Source organism: Nematolebias whitei, chromosome 14 (assembly GCF_014905685.2).
Source record: "Nematolebias whitei isolate Nwh7 chromosome 14, NemWhi1, whole genome shotgun sequence".
NCBI classification, from domain to species: Eukaryota; Metazoa; Chordata; class Actinopteri; order Cyprinodontiformes; family Rivulidae; genus Nematolebias; species Nematolebias whitei.
The window spans coordinates 17,290,459-17,306,641 of NC_056511.1; the positions used below are offsets into that span (position 1 = coordinate 17,290,459).

The 16,183-nt window shown below is 39.2% G+C and overlaps 1 protein-coding gene, 1 long non-coding RNA gene and 4 other non-coding genes across 6 annotated transcripts; 5 read left to right on the plus strand and 1 right to left on the minus strand.

The window, feature by feature from the left end:
• The first annotated feature begins 1,076 nt into the window (after positions 1–1,076).
• Positions 1,077–1,149, plus strand: LOC119420912. Its single transcript, XR_005187325.1, has one exon. It is a non-coding gene; the product is annotated as a small nucleolar RNA SNORD49 (small nucleolar RNA).
• Positions 1,150–1,237: 88 nt separating this feature from the next.
• Positions 1,238–3,747, plus strand: LOC119419988. Its single transcript, XR_005187286.1, has 6 exons — positions 1,238–1,264; positions 1,404–1,456; positions 1,656–1,727; positions 2,042–2,090; positions 2,273–2,330; positions 3,118–3,747. It is a non-coding gene; the product is annotated as an uncharacterized LOC119419988 (long non-coding RNA).
• LOC119420917 lies at positions 1,504–1,574 on the plus strand. Its single transcript, XR_005187329.1, has one exon. It is a non-coding gene; the product is annotated as a small nucleolar RNA SNORD65 (small nucleolar RNA).
• LOC119420911 lies at positions 1,890–1,966 on the plus strand. Its single transcript, XR_005187324.1, has one exon. It is a non-coding gene; the product is annotated as a small nucleolar RNA SNORD49 (small nucleolar RNA).
• Positions 2,128–2,201, plus strand: LOC119420916. The gene has a single exon (XR_005187328.1). It is a non-coding gene; the product is annotated as a small nucleolar RNA SNORD65 (small nucleolar RNA).
• Positions 3,748–8,140: 4,393 nt separating the features above from the next.
• On the minus strand, positions 8,141–12,388 carry nsrp1 (nuclear speckle splicing regulatory protein 1). Its single transcript, XM_037687357.1, has 7 exons — positions 12,349–12,388; positions 10,978–11,068; positions 10,815–10,871; positions 10,592–10,720; positions 10,208–10,415; positions 9,214–9,316; positions 8,141–9,125 (listed from the first exon to the last, which is right to left on the minus strand). Exons 1-7 carry the CDS (start codon positions 12,366–12,368, stop codon positions 8,345–8,347), a joined length of 1,389 nt encoding a protein of 462 aa, XP_037543285.1. The 5' UTR covers positions 12,369–12,388; the 3' UTR covers positions 8,141–8,344.
• Between the last annotated feature and the right edge of the window lie 3,795 nt (positions 12,389–16,183).

Below are 16,183 nucleotides of genomic sequence, written 5' to 3' on the forward strand. Positions count from 1 at the left end.
CATAATCATCAGTATTAAAACAATTAAAGACCTGAAATATTTCAGTTGGTGTGCAATGAATCTGAAATATATGAAAGTTTCATTTTTATCATTACATTATGGAAAATAATGACCTTTATCACAATATGCTAATTTTTTGAGAAGGACCTGTATACATATATTTTTTGTGCGCTGGGAATGTGCGAGCACAGCAGTGCGCGATTGCGCAAGCGCGAAGTTTAGAGAGAACTACACAGAATATTAAATAAACTTGATTATTGACAGATAAAATAGTTTTAACACTTTCTGTGATAATACCGAACGCTTATTATTTGCATAATATGTCGCTTCATTCGTTACAGCTGTTTATAAACCCACTTACAAGAATGCTAGTTGTAACGAATTTCGCTCAATAAAGTTTATTGTAGTGACGTAAATTTCCTGCGCCGCTTGAGTTTAAAAAGGCTCGCCGTTGTTGCACTCGCCCTTTTCGACTTCCTCCCGCCTTCGCAGTAGTTATTCTGAAAGCTGAAGTGTTGTTTCAATCAGGTGCGGTTGGTCAGAAAATTAAATTCACTTTTTATTTTAGAAAATAAACGTAGACGTGTGTTTGCAGTAGTGCTTGTAAAATTAAAATGTTTAGCTGTAATGCTATGTAGCCTTAAGGCCTCAGCCACGTGGAGAATCTGCCGTCTCGCTTGGCTTTACTGCAATGAGCAAATAGTTTCCTGTTTCAGCAGACCTGTATAAAAGTGAAAATTGTTTGTGAAGTTAATCAAAATGTAATATTGCATCCTATTGTGCACTTTCAGAGATAACTGATCTTGAGTTATAATGGGTTCTTCAAACCTCATACTATTAAATTTGTTCAGTTGAAACTTAACTTGTAGTAATATGGAGACATTTTTTTTACCTTTTTATAATTATGCAGATTTAGATTCATGGTAGTAGTTGTTTAGATTTTCTGTTAAGTGTTCTCTTTAACCTTCTAGGAGTTACCAGTCTGTTATGGCACAAATGTCCCAAACAAGCCTGTGTGTGTGTGGTCATCTTGTCCCAAGGTGAGTGAAGTGACTCAAACTTGTAATGACTTCAGTGTCTGTGATGAAAACTGTGAATAGGAAGTGCCGTCTGATGCGACAACTGACGATGTTCCTCACTGTTCTGAGCCTGAAACCTTACTAAAACTCAAAACATAACTAAAATAACTTTATTAAAGCAAGTACATTTTCTTTTCTCAGACTTGATGGAACGTAATGGCTCAAGAGAACAAGTCATGTCAGAGGTCAGTAGACTTATTTTTGCTGCAAGATTAAACTAAATGTGATAAAATTAAGCTGGAACTGATTAAGTGGTGAATTCTGCTACAGCTTTGATTTGTCGTAAAAGAGAATGCACTAAACTGAATGTCTTTTATTTAATAGCTGCTCTGTTGTGGTACAAGTCCCAGCTGAACCTACGGACTCATTGTCTGCAGGTAAACGATGCAAAATCAGTCACTACAAAATATTAAACATCTCTCTGTTATGATGAAACTTAAACAATAGCTGGAATTACCGGCAGACTGTTAAGTGTTGATCAATCGTTTCCTGAACACGCAGTAGTGACATTTTTTGTGCAATTGCTGTGATCACTATTAGTTTCTTTTTCTTTAAGCTTCTTTGTTTTTCCCCAAGGTGATGAGAGCTGGCTGAGATTCATCTAAAATGTGATTCCTGCAGTGCAACCTCAGTTTTCAGATGAGCCTAGTAAGTTTATTTCATTTAGAAATTGATCTTTTTTATTTAGTTCACCTTTTTATACAATCAAAACTTGATCAAGCTGCTAATTTTTATGTATTACCAAATCTGATACAAGTTGTATAAAGGTGAGTTTAAGGAAAAGCTTGTTTACGAAGTCTGAGCAGCTTTGTCTGTGATGAAAACCTGGAATAGGAAGTGCCGTCAGATGCGACAACTGACGATTATTCTAATCCATTTTTCTGAGTCTTATTAAATCAAATATATTTAGGATCCACTGTTAACTTCTTGTTTTAATTTTTTCCTTTCCTCCATTTCTGCAGGGTTTCTGTAGCTGATCCCTGCCCGTTGATGTACACGGTTGAGTGAAAGGTAATTTTTAAGCCTTTATAATGGCTGCCATTCACTGTAGTGATGAAATCTAAACTGAAAATGCTGGAATTACCGTCAGATTGTTCAGTGGTGACTTTCGGTTTTCTGAACTCTGAATGGCAGAATTACACATCAAGTCTCAATGTCAATATTTAATACTCTAATTATGCCTTACCCTTCAGAACTGGGTGCAGAACGTTTGCAGCAACTCTACAGTGGTGAACTTGTGTGCTCAGCATGGTAAGATGCATTTCACAACTTGCAGAAGTGTTCAAAGTGAAGGGTTAAATAAAATTTTGTGGCTAAAATATGGCTTGTAGTCAAAATGTCCTGCTTCAGTCGATTTCCCTTACTGGGGAAATTGGGACATTGTACTGTAATTATTATTATTAAACTTATTTTACCAGAGGAAATGTATAATTGAAGTGAAAAACATTTTTCAATAGAGTCCTGGTCAAGATGGGCAACAGCAAGTACCAATAAGTTGCGAGGAAATGAGAAACATGAGAATGTGAAATGCATTACTGTACATTACTACAAACTAAAAGTAACTTGTTCATATAATGAAGTTAACTTATCAGTTTAAACCTCTGAGATACTAAGTGTTAATCTCCAATCTGCAACATATTCCACGGTGCATATTAACCATATAATATAAATAAACATATTCCAAAGTTGCAGAATAAATTAAAAAAAGCCTTTTTTTACCCATTTCAGTTGAGGCAAATAAAACAAAGCAACTGTCGCATGAACAAAGGGTAAAGAACAGCACTTTTTTTATAGAATTGCATTACATATGTACAAATGGTTTAGTCCTTGTATAAAAATGTGTCAATACCAATTCCTTCTAGTGGCTAGAGCAGCCCCATCCCACAAGACTAAACAGTTTTATAGAGTGGGGAACATGAACCCTTAGACCATGTTCTGATTTTAAGGCAAAACGGGATGTACTCAAGTTGATTTAACTTAGTTTTTTTTTTTTTTCTCCTGTCTCTTTAAATCTAATCCATTTCTTCTTCCTCCTCAGATGGTAAAACAAGTGGAGCGTCGTGTGAAGAGTTCGCTTGAGGATTGACCTGTCTGCCTCAGTCAATTAGCCGGGAAGGCAGCGCTCGCTCCTCAGCAGATGACGTCACATTCCTAATGTTTGCGCATCAAGATGTTTTAACAGTCGTTTTAAAGAGTCTGTGAGATGCATATCATATAAAGGCAAGAAGAAAATATCTTAACATTTAAGAAATTTGGTAGAATGCACACGTTTTTTTTTTTTTTTTTTTTTGTCACAAGCGAGGCATATTTTGACGAGGCCTTCTGTTGCAGGTCGAAACTGGACTGACTTATCACAGCATGTCAGTCAGGCTTCCTCACTGTTGCTAAATCTCGTTTAAAAACACTTGTTCCACGGCTTTCAATCCAGTGTGAGATAATTTTAACTTCACTGTTTGTTTTAGTCTCTTAGTTATCGTTGCCTCTGAATTTTATGTATTCTGTCCTTTGTTTTGTTGTGCAGCACTTTGGTTGGCCTCACTGCTGTTTTAAAGTGCTTTTTAAATAAAGTTGTATGGCATTTATCTTGTTGAACTTGTTGCATCCAAAGTAAAATTGGAAGTACAATAATGTCAGTGGAAGTTGATGGTCTTGTTTAAAAAAAAAGGGGGGGGATTAATAAAGCTTTTCTGAAGCCTTGAAACTTGTTTTGAAAAGAGGTTCATTACTTGAGGCTGTTCAACACTGCTCTTTCGTGATATATAGCCAAATGTAAAAGCTTGAAATCACAGCATGATTAGAACAGACCTCGATGGTAATTGAACTTCGGTACAATCACATTTGTATCGACTTCCTAGAGCAAAAATAAAAGCTAATGTATTGTAAAATAAGGCAACTAAAGTGTGTGAAACATGATTAGGCAGCACTGTGGTGCTGTTGGGCTAAGATAAAAGCTGAATCTTGACTTGGTTGACCTGTACTGTAACAATTGTCAGTCGCATGAGGTGGAATGGAATTGTGTACTCTGGATCCCAGTTGCACCCAAAAATCTAAAGTGTAAGAAGAAACTAAGGATTTAAGATGTGCACTAAACACTAATGTAAGACTACTGCGTGCAGCCTGAACATGAGTGAGAGTATGAATACAGCAGCATAGATTAGTTGTCACCAATTCAAGCATGTCCAGGGTGAAACGTGTCATCTTAATGTAGGCGTTTCCTATGCAGCAGTAACCACAATGGGAGAAGAGGGCAGCCCACTAACTGGGTTGAGTGTAACTGGAATGCTTTCCTCTGAGCCACTGTGCAGCTAAGATGCTACACATTGATACAGTATGTGAAGATGGTCTCTATGGAGCATCAGTAGAAAGACCAGCTGTGATGTTCCTCAATCTTGACCACTCAGGAAGTAATCTGTCGAGCAATGAGGCAACAGCTCTAACTGATCCACCATGCTGCCTCACATGTAAACTTGCCAGTAGTTATTTTATTAAATAAATGAACAGCAGATTTGTCTGTAATCCCTGTGAAATCGCCAATGATTGGTTTGGAATGTCCATATTCACGCTCGGTGCTCCTGATCGCATCATTTCCACATTGTTTTCTGCCCCGACAACCAGTTCAGTAATCCCACTGACCTGAGCACGCACAGCTGCTGTTTAAGTGCAATTATTGAAAGGCGACACGGTGGATCAGTTGGTACAGCTGCCGCCTCTCAGCGAGGTTATCAGATCAAATCCTGGCCTGTGGCCTTTCTAGGTGGAGTTTGTGTTCTCTCTGTGCATGCGTGGGTTTTCTCTGGGTATTCCACACAGACCAAAAACACGCATGTTAGACTGATTAGTAACTAAATTGTCCCTGTTTGTCTCTCTGTCCCTGTGATGGACTGGCGACCAGTCCAGGGTGTCCCCTGCTTCTCACGCAGTTACTTCTGGATATGAACACTGGTGAGCTGAAAAGAAAGAAGTGGACAAAGATGATGGATGGATGGATATATTGACTCCTGTTGTAAGAATGAATGACTTTCCTGCTTCTTCTCACTGCAGATTTTAATGAAAGTCAACTTGATAAAGAAGCCAATGTTTGAAACGGTTGCACGTGTAAGATGCTCTGATGGCAAAAACCATTTGAACAAACTACGCTGAGCTGAGGGATTTGAACAGTGACTTTGAGTTTAACTACTGAACGTCGTATAATAAAAGAATAAATATAAAATGGAAATCAAGCAGAAAAAAAATTTGAATGTGTCGTTTTCAAGTTGGGTGTTTTTCTGGACTGGAGTTGAACAAGGAATACAAGAAAATCTTAATGGTTAACCATAACATTTTCAAGTGTATACACTGTATAAAAACAGGTAGGATGAGGTAGAGGCAGTTGACAATCTTGGTAAGTGGAGGGACCAGTTTTATCCACATGCATGTGATCAAGGCCAACAGCGGCCTTGATCACAATAATTCTCTTTTGCCACCCCAGTCATTTGAGGCAACAATCCTTTTAAGCGACATAGAAGTCAAGTCTAAATTATTTATAAAGCAACTGTAACCAAAGTGCTTTAAACTGAAGCTTCCTCAAATTATATCATTTGAGGAAACCAGTTTACATATATGGCAGCAGCCATCTTGGATTTTGACATGGCAACTGAATTTTTTAAAGGAACTTTTACGCCTGAACACAGCCACACACTGAAATGGAAACTTATTTTCAAGTCATGCTCGCAACATGCACAGTTGCACACATGAACGGATGAAGAGTATTTCCAATTCCCCCTCTTCACTCCAACGGGGGACACTATAGGTGGCCTGATGGGTTACACCTCTCAGAGAAATTAAACAAGAATTTATTTTAAAAATGTGATAAAGAACTTATTACTGACAAAAATAATTGGCCATTTGGAGATGGTTTCTTACCGTACACTTTTTCAAATGAATTAAAAAGTTGGACATGTAAATATTTCGTATAACTTCCTGAGGTCTTTCTTTGTAAAATCTCTGCTCAACTGCATTTAAATATTAAATTTAGCAAATGAATAGGGAAAAAAATGTAGCTTGTTTTGTTCACGTGTGTTAATGCAAATAAAATAAACCATTATTTGGATGTTTCCCTCTGCCAGATAAAGCTGCAGTTTTTGATTGGTGGTGATTAATTAAATAATTGAACATGTGTGCAAACCATGCTGAAAGAACAATGTGATCTTTTTGAATACCCACTTTATTAAGTGTTGGAAACCTGTGAGCGATTAAACAAAAAACCCCTGAGCTTTCATGCAAGCTGTTTGCAAAATGCCAATCTCTCAGGTTCAAGAGTCAAATCCTTTGGTGGCCTGTTTCTCTTTTCTCCACTATTTTAAGAATAGAATAGAAACAGCCTTTATTGTCCCACGGATGGGAAATTCAAGTGTAACAGCAGCAACAGATAAAAAAATTCACACAAAAGTTCCTAAATGTTAAAAACAAACAATATATAAAGAAATACAATAAACAATATCAATAATAATGTTCAGTTTTGTACTGGAACATTGAGAATGGCAGACTATTTACAGTACAGTATTACAGGCAGAGTGTGTTTTAGCAGAGATCAGCATGTGTTTAATCCTTAATGAGTTTGTTGGGAGCAGTGATGGTTGTAGAATCTAACAGCTGCTGGGAGGAAGGAGCTGTGGTAACGCTCCTTTGTGCATTTAGGATGCAGTAATCCGTCACTGAACGAGCTCTCCAGTTCAGCAGCAGCTTCATGCATGGGGTGGGAGACGTTGTCCAGCAATGATGTTATTTTAGCTGGAGTCCTTCTGCCTCCCACCACCTGCACTGGGTCGAGGGGGCGTCCAAGCACAGAGCTGGCCTTCTTGATGAGCTTATCTAGCTGCTGCTCCAACACACACCACCATAGAAGATGGCTGATGCCACTACTGAGTCAAAGGTGGTCTTCAGGAGCACCCCCTGCACTCCAAAAGACCCGTCTCCTCAGCAGGTAGAGTCTGCTCTGACCCTTCCTGTAAAGTGCATCAGTGTTGTGAGACCAGTCCAGTTTATTGTTCAGATGAACACCCAGGTACTTAAAGAGTCCACGATCTCCATGTTCACACCCTGGATGTTCACCGGGGTCAGTGAGGTGGACCTGTGCCTGTGGAAATCCACCACCAGCTCCTTAGTTTTAGCAGCGTTGATCAGGAGGTGGTTCTACTGGCACCAGTCCACAAAGTCTCGAGTCCGCTGACTGTACTCCGAGTCGTCCTCCCCTGTGATGAGGCCGACTATGGCAGAGTCATCAGAGAACTTTTGCAGATGGCAGTGTGGGGAGTCGATGGTGAAGTCTGCAGTGTGGAGGGTGAAGAGGAACGGTGCCAGCACAGTTCCCTGTGGGACCCCCGTACTGCAGACCAGGCTGTCAAGAGACACAGCCCTGTGTCCTCACGTACTGTGGGCGTCCAGTGAGGTAATCCAGTATCCACTGGGACATGTGGTGATCCAATCCTGATAAATCCAGCTTGTTAAAACATAAGATCAGAAAAATGACACAATTGCTAAAACCCTCACAATCTGTGGTCATTGAATCTTGCTGTTTAGCACAATTTATATTTGAAACAGCCAAGACTCTATGCAAAAGTTGGTCTAGCCATGTAATTTCTGTAATAATCATCTAAAATATATTCTGAAAAAGTGATTTTTGAACGCATTTAAAAATAAAACAAGAAAAAACATTCAGGAGTTAAGAAAAGGAAATGTGAACCAGAAATGGTTTAATAAACTTGTTAATGAGCACAGCAGATAAAAATAGTGAATAAAGAGAAACATCACCAGTTCACAAATTATTCCACACTTTTCGATTCTCCTGAATCAACAATTAGGTAAAACATCTTAACGCCAGAGCTACAGCTTTCTTATTTACAAGTCAGCATTTTAATTCAAGAACAACAAATTCTAGACTTTACTCGTTCCTGTCACCAAGAACTGTGATCACCACCTGCACTAATTCAGTGATTACACGTAAAGGTCCTACTCAGTACACAGTACACGTATATTGTGTATTAAAGATGATAATGCACTAAAATACCATTTTATCTACTCATTTCTACAGAGGCTTTAGGGTTGTTAAATGAAACTATATGTTTATTTAGCCTTTAAATAAATCATCATTGGAATAACAGGGTGAGTGAGGAGAAAATGTTGACAAAAGAAAAACAAGTATCTTTTCAAAACGTGTTTTTGTTTGATAAATCAGCCAAATGTCCTGTAAGCTGAGACGAACATGTTTTTGTCGTGTTCGCCTAAGATCAGTTCTCTTCTTTCTCGATGTAGGTCTTACAGGCTGAGCGCGCCATCTGTCTCGCCATGTACCGCTCTCGAGCCGAACTCACAGTCTGATCCGTGCTGCGCTTTGCAAACTTGTTTGCCTTTTCCTCAGCATCTTCCTTCTCCTCGCTTTCCTTTTCCTGTTTTTCTTCTTCTTTCTTCACACCTTCCTTGACCGTTACCTCCGTTTCGGCGTCTTTTACGTCACTTGTTGCCGTCTTCTCCTTCTCGGGTTCCTTCTCTCTCTCCTTCTCTTCCTCCTGATGTTTGTCCTTTCGTTTGTCGTCATTTGAATGCCTTCTCTTCTCTCTTTCAGCATTTTTCTCTTTCTCTTTAGGACTCCTTTCTCTCTTTCTATGCCTTTCTTCCCTCTCTGTGTCCCCCCTGCCTCTGCTTCTGTCATTGTCCCTACCTCGATCTCTCTCCCTGTCTTTTCTTCTGTCCTTGTCACTTCTTCTGTCTCCATGTTTGTTGTTCTTTTCCCTGCCCCGGTGCCTGTCCCTCTCTCTGTCTCTATGGCTCTTTTTAGTTTTGTCTCTGCGCCTCTCTGTTTGCCTCTCGTCTCCACTCCCAGATGAAGGCGACCTCTGTCGGTACTGGCGATTTGAGTGTGCAGATCCTCCCCCAGGTTTGCTGAACCCAGTTTTCTGCTCACTGCTTTCCTCGTTGTCACTTCCTGAACTTGGGACATTCCCGTGAGATGTGGGTGAAGGAACAGGTGATGACTTCCCAATCTCTTCGGAAACTTTTGAAGTTTGGCTGCTGTGAATAAAATAAACACAATCAGAGACTGGGCTGGAGTAAAATGCAGAATGTTCATAGCAAGCAGCAAAAAGCTGCAGTGACTGACTTGTTTGTCGAGCGATCAGGTATGGCCTCCTCTCCAACCGTCTGATTCAGCAAGTGCCGATAGAAACCGCTCAGGTCTTTCTGCTTCTTCACATCTAAAGCAGCTACGAAGAAAAAAAGATGATATTAAAAATATAAACAGCTTGCCCCAAAAAGTCTTTATTTAATGGAATAGCTTCAGCCTTGATCAATGAACACATTCCCCACAGCCTTGATTCGATAAATACATGCCAATATTATTATTTTCACTTCATAAGGCAGAATATTTGTGATTTTTAGTCACATTAAAAATATTTTGTCTTTAATATTTTCAGGATTGCAAACAGATTTTAAAGAATTTGACATTAACTGGTACAGTAGTCCCTCGTTACTTCGCGGTTCGTTTTTTGCAGACTCGCTCTATCAATGTTTTTTAAAGTAAGATTGGACATGACACACAAGTGGCTGATTGATGGATGAGCCGCACGACTGGCAAGGAATTTTTATTTAAAATAAATTTTAAATTATTTAGCACCTCCTGCGCCTCTGTGCAGCCCACACTGCAGGATAAACCTCCTCCTGCAGCTGATCAGCTGATCTCTGTGCAGAGCTGAGAAGTGGGCGTGGCCAATAGCGCTTTCAGGTGGCTGAGAGCAGCGGAGGCAGAGAGGTGAAATCTGACATTCTGTGCTCTTTTAGAGCGTTTAGTTCAGAAACATCGTTTAGAATAATGCAAGAGTGTGAGAAGGGTTTACAACACCTTATCTCTATATCCATCTATCCATCTATATATATATATATATCTATATATATATACACACACTAAAATAAACTACTACTTACTACTTGTACTACTATTCCTACTTCACGGTTTTTCACTTATTGCAAGGTTTCAGGGTACGGATCCCGCACGATAAACGAGGCGCTGCTGTAATCTGTTTCATTTACATTAAAAAAAGTTCATATTTTCTGGAGAAAGTTTAAATAATGTGTTGGTTGAAAAGTATCACTCCTACCTTCAATCTCTGCCTGTCTTTTTTCTCGTTCCTGCTCCTCTTTTTGCTCCTCCAGTTTTTTCTTATACGCAGATGTCACATAAGCTTCTTTATCAGCAAACTTCTCTCCCTCTGCTTCCCTTTCTTTCTGAATTTTCCTCTCCTCTCTTCGCTCCTGTTCCTTCTTTCTATCTTCTACTGCTTTCATTAACTGGTGAATGTATTTTGGCTGTAACACAGGAAAAAACAAAAAGTAAATATTACGTTGTGCTCACAAGGTTGCTCATACAAGTTACTTTTCCTGCAGCAAAAGGACACAAAAACAACTTAAACACCATTGTAACCAAATAATTTCAAATGCAAAAGCTCCATGCATTTCCAAGTATTCAATATAACTGAAATCACCTTTTTGTCAGCACCTCCCAGAATATTTTTGTTGCTCTCAAGTTTCTGTTTTTGCATGTCATCATACACACCATCATAGTCATACACAGTGCTGTCCTGCTCAAGAGCCTTCTGCATCTCTAAACGAGTCTTGAGAGAAAGAGAAACAAAGAATGAAAGCAAATTACAAAGAGTTAATTGTTAAAAAAAGAAACCTTAAATGTTTTTTTTTTTTAACTCTTACCTGCTTCATCATTTTCTTTTTGATAGCTTCCCTCTGCAAACTCTCACCAACTGAAGTCTGAAGAATAAAACATAACAACATATGCTCAATATATTTGGACAGAATTGCTTCTTTTTATACAAAATCTGGTTGATTACCATGACAGGACAGAATGTTTACCCACTTCATCGTCAGAATCATCCCCAAACACAGAGGGTTTGGACAAGACTGCTGACTTTGATGCTCCCTTCTTCTGTGGGAAGATCAGTCCGTACCTGAGGGAAAATAAGGAAACAAGTTAGTGAAACTTTGTTCTAAAGTACATTCTCACATAGAAAGTGACAATTTATAAGATTTGTACTAGAACAAATGAAGAGTAAAGTAAGTTAATCTGCTCTTTTTTTCTAAACCTCTCCTCTCAAAACCCAAGCAAGAAAGTAAATGGTTGTGACAGTTTGGACAATATTCACGGTAAGGCCTTCTTGGTACGCAGAAAACAGCACGTTGTAGTCATATATTTCAGTCCAGATCATTTCATTTGTTACACAAGAGCTCTGGTAGTGAGACCAAGTCATTCGATCAGCTCTGGGTTCTCGATTTCTAGGGTTAGGAACAGAACCAAAAGACTCACATTTTCTGTTAGGTTGGTTTTGAATTTTATACACTGGTGCTGTTGATATTAATTGAAGCCTTGCTACACCACCACCACCACCACCACCACCACCACCACCACCACCAACAACAACAACAACAACAACAACAACAACAACAACAACAACAACAACAACAACAACAACAACAATATATATATATATATATATATATATATTTTTTTTTTTTTTTCATTCATAATGCCAAACATAATCCAAAAACAGTATGAACTGGTTGATGTGCATAAATGTATGAATCCAAAGGGAAAGTAGCACTCTGGAAGCGTAGCTCTTTGAATAAATAACAAATGTAACTTTCAACAGGTGGGAGTCCTTATAATTAAAAATGAACGTCTCCTATTATTTTAACTGCTATTAGTGGAGTCTGTCAACATCTTCAGAAATTTGCAACTAACGATTAGAATAATAGCTTTAAATTTTACTAAGGAAAAAAGTCATCTTCGTGTGAGCTGGTTATTTGCCATTAGATGTCTCATTTCAGCGCACTTAGCAACTTTATTTATGTAATAAACAAATCATAAAAGCAAAATGCACGGTTCAAACGAATATGAACAAAGTAATGTTAGCTGGAGACGCAAATTAACTCTCACAAAGGACATACGATATTACTTCTTGTAAAAATATTAAAACTATCAAACATGTCGCAAGTCTAAGATATGAACGTTCATAAAAATTATACAAAAATGTCACTTTTCAACTAGCCGAGCAGTGTTAGCATATCGTTAGCTGACTTCAGCGGCTCCGTCTAACAAACAATAATTAGTTGTTAAGCCACAGCTGCTACATACATGTCAATTCTCTGCCATTATAGTAAACATGATAATCAACCGCATTATTTAATAGCTGACAATAACGTCGTAGCTTCGTTAGCATGTTTCACTTACTGCTTTGTAGGGACCGCCATCTTGGTCTGTTGACGCTGAAAACCGCAGCAGATTCGACACAAAATAAGTTCAGTGAGCAAACAAGAATCGCTAAGTAATATTTAACAGAGAAGTAAAAATAGTCATACAACATATTTAAATCCTTGTGTTATTGAAGACACAGCATTTTCTTTGTATGAAATAAAGGATTGGTTTGTCACGAATGTACGAACTTGTAGAAGCTTCATGAACAATGACAAAACTCGACCAGTAGAGGGCGACATTGGTTCAAACTGTAAGGTTCGCACCACTGTACTACAATAGAAATACTGTACATCCATTCTATTCTATTTCACTCAGAGAAACTACAGATAAAAAAAAAAAAACGCTGCCTTATTGAAAATGAATTTAAAATGAGAGAAATTATCCACAGTACTTTATCTTGGTATTTTCAAACTTCGGGTAAAGATTAGAGAGACGTAAAAATTGTTCCATAATTGTGCTGAAGGCTTGTGATAGTTCAATCAACCTTTATTTAGACAGGTAAATCCCATTGAGCCTCGAGGACTCATTTACAAGAGAGACCTGATTTAACAAAGAAAGATGACAACAATGGACAACAGCAACAACAATAAACAGTTATAAAAAAGCATACTACAGTTTTTTTTTTTTTTTTTTTTTTTTAACAAATAGGATGGCTAAAAGGAAAAGGTAACAAAACAAAAAAACAGCTAGATTCCAAGACAAATGTAGAAAACTAACAACAGGAACATGTCAGCATTGGACCCTGCCAGGAGTCCAACAGATTCTTAAAGACACTTAGAGAGGTCAAGGTCGAGAGCTTCAAATCTTTTTGTAAGATATTCCAGGAAACAGGAGCGGAATAGGAGAAGGCCCTTTTGCCTAGTTCAGTCCTCATTGAGGGAACACTGCAGGTAATAATGTCCTGAGAGCGCACGCCGTAGCTGCACTCACGCAGAGACATGTAGGAGGAGATGTATGAAGGCAGCAGACCAAGAAGTGATTTAAAGATGAAAATATACCAGTGAGAGAGTCTGCGTGAAGTTAATGATGTCCTGTTAACCAGTGAATACAGGGTGCAGTGGTGGGTACGATAATCACAGCCAGTTATGAATCTTTAATCTAGTTAACTGTCTAATGCTTTCTGTGAGCCATTTAATCCATTGACGTGAAACTTCTATCATCAATCCAGTGTCTAAAACAAGCAGCACGGCTTCAAGGTTCCAAATTGAAACGAGAATGCTGTAAATGAGGGAGAGCTGGATCTGGAGCAGTGTCGTGCAGTCAGGGGAGGCTGGTGAGGCACATGACAAGTAAAATACTAACAATGATAAGAGAAAATACATTTGACAACTTGACTGTTCTATAAAACTGTTTAACAAAACTGTTTTATAAAACTGTTTTCTGAATTATTTCAACACTTCAATGGTCAGAATCGCAGAATGTATGCATTACTGTTCAAACACATGCAGAAATGTGCTGGGTGAGGCAGTGTAGTGCTGTGGCTCACCTCTAGTGGATCTGTGTCACATACAGAAGCACAGAAAACTGTTGGAGTCAGCCTCCCCACCATCACAGTCATAAACACCTCCAGATGCAAGAAGAGGGCCACCTGCATCATGAAGGACTCCACTCACCCAGCACACACACTTTTTGCCCCGCTCCCCTCAGGAAGGAGGTTAAGGAACATTAAATGTAGAACCACTAGACTGAGGAACAGCTTCTACCTTGAAGCTGTTAGACTCATAAATCCCTAACCAGGATTGTCACTGTAAGAAAAAAAAATCACTGTAATGCCATTTTAATTGGTGATATGTGACTTATCTGGGCTGCTGATTATCCATGTTGCTGATCTCATGCTGCTGTTCATTCCTATCTACACCACAGACATATACAGTATTTGTGCTGCTGTTGTTATGCCATATTGTTTTACATTATTAGTGCTTAGCATATGTCTTAGATCTTTTAGTGTACCGTTTGGCGTTCATTTAGCATATATCTTAGATCCCTTATACTGTTTCTTTTTTCACTTTATATTTTTGCTATTGTTGGGTGTTACTGGGACCCTGAGTATATAATTTTGTTCGACCTCATGTACCACATGTGATGTGAATGACAATAAAATTGACTTGAACTTGAAGATTCAAGGCGACTTTATTGTCAGTTGCATCACATGTGGTACATGAGGTGGAAAGAAATTGTGTACTCAAGGTCCCAGTTACACTAAAAAATAGAAAAAACAATTTTTTTTTTCATTTGGCTGCTCCCTTCTTCATGGGTCGCCACAGCGAACTAAGTTGCAGACTTGGCAATTATTTTTACACCGAATGCCCTACTTGACACAACCACAGACCTCTGAGCTACCACATCCCTCTGTGTGAAGCAGAGAGCTGCTACTTAGGGCACACAAGTGAGCAGATGATGTGCGTTAAGGGCCTTGCTCAAGGGCTCAAAGTGGGGCAAATGAGGGTGGAGGGAGGTGTGGGTGATTCCCCTATCCCACCCACATTTTGATGTTGTTGACCAGCGATCTTCCGATCACAGGCCCACCTCTCTAGCCTCTGCGCCACCACTCCCCCTATAATAATAACATTAATTCTCATACATTCTCAAGCAACTTGCAGTATTGCAGTAACAACATTTCAAAAACTTTTTCCATTTGCAAAACATTTTAATTTTTCAAGGTCAAAATCAAGTTTTTTTTTTAATTGTCATTCACATCACATGTGGTACATGAGGTGGAACAAAACTATGTACACAGGGTCTCAGTTACATCCAACAAAAATACAAATTGTAAAGAAAAAAACATCAACTCAAAATACACTAAACACTAATGGTACAAAAACAATGTGCCAAACAACAGCAGCATGAACATGAGTCTGTGTGAGCAGATGAACACAACAACATGAAATAAATCAGCAGCATGAGATCAGCAGCATGGATAGTCAGCAGCACATATCAACAACCAAGTGGCATTACAGTGATTTTTTTTCCTCGCAGTAATTTTCACAGTAATTATCCTCGTTAGAGATTCATGAGTCTAACAGCCTCATGGTAGAAGCTGTTCCTCAGTCTAGTGGTTCTACACTTAATGCTCTTCAACCTTCTGCCTGAAGGGAGCGGGGCAAAAAGTGTGTGTACTGGGTGAGTGGGGTCCTTCATGATGCAGGTGGCTCTCTTCCTGTATCTGGAGGTGTAGATGTCTGTGATGGTGGGGAGACTGACTCCAACAGACTTCTGTGCAGCCTTCACCACTCTCTGCAAAGCTCTTCTTTCTGCAGCTGTGCAGCCTTCATGCCACACATTGATGCTGGAGCCCAGGATGCTCTCCACTGCACACCTGTAGAAGGAGGTGAGGACTGAACTTCCCAGACCAGCTCACCTCAGCCGCCTGAGGAAGTTGAGTCTCTGATGAGCTTTCTTGATCAGGCTGGTGGCGTTGTTGCCCCAGCTGTACAACTACTTGTAGCTGGAGACAACTTCCCCTGCAGATCCTCCTATGTTCGGGGGGGGGGGGGGGGGTGTATTCCGTCTGTATTTATAGCCCCAGAAGGTTAATAACTATGATCAACTATTTGGCTTCTGTGTGATACAGTGATGTTGAGTATAAGGGGTTATTGCCTCTTCTGAAAAGATGAAATCTTGGAAGAAATAAAAGATATCCTGAAGACATCCTGATGCATGCTCAATTATCCAGGTAGGAAAATCTAACATTGTAAAGTCAGGTCCTCTGGACCCATTCTTTTTTGTTGATAAGTTTCCTCTTTTCCCCAAAAGACTTCTTCAGTCTGAGGAGCTGCAACAAACTCAAGTCTTAAAAACAGCACCTTCTCAT

What these genes read in the sequence shown, in the direction of transcription:
- nsrp1 (XM_037687357.1), bottom strand. Translation starts at nt 12,368, where the DNA reads ATGGCGGTCCCTACAAAGCA. An exon ending in AAAAGAAAATGATGAAGCAG is followed by an intron (nt 10,721 to 10,814) that starts GTAAGAGTTAAA and finishes CTTTCTCTCAAG; the next exon opens with ACTCGTTTAGAGATGCAGAA. An exon ending in TGGGAGGTGCTGACAAAAAG is followed by an intron (nt 10,416 to 10,591) that starts GTGATTTCAGTT and finishes CCTGTGTTACAG; the next exon opens with CCAAAATACATTCACCAGTT.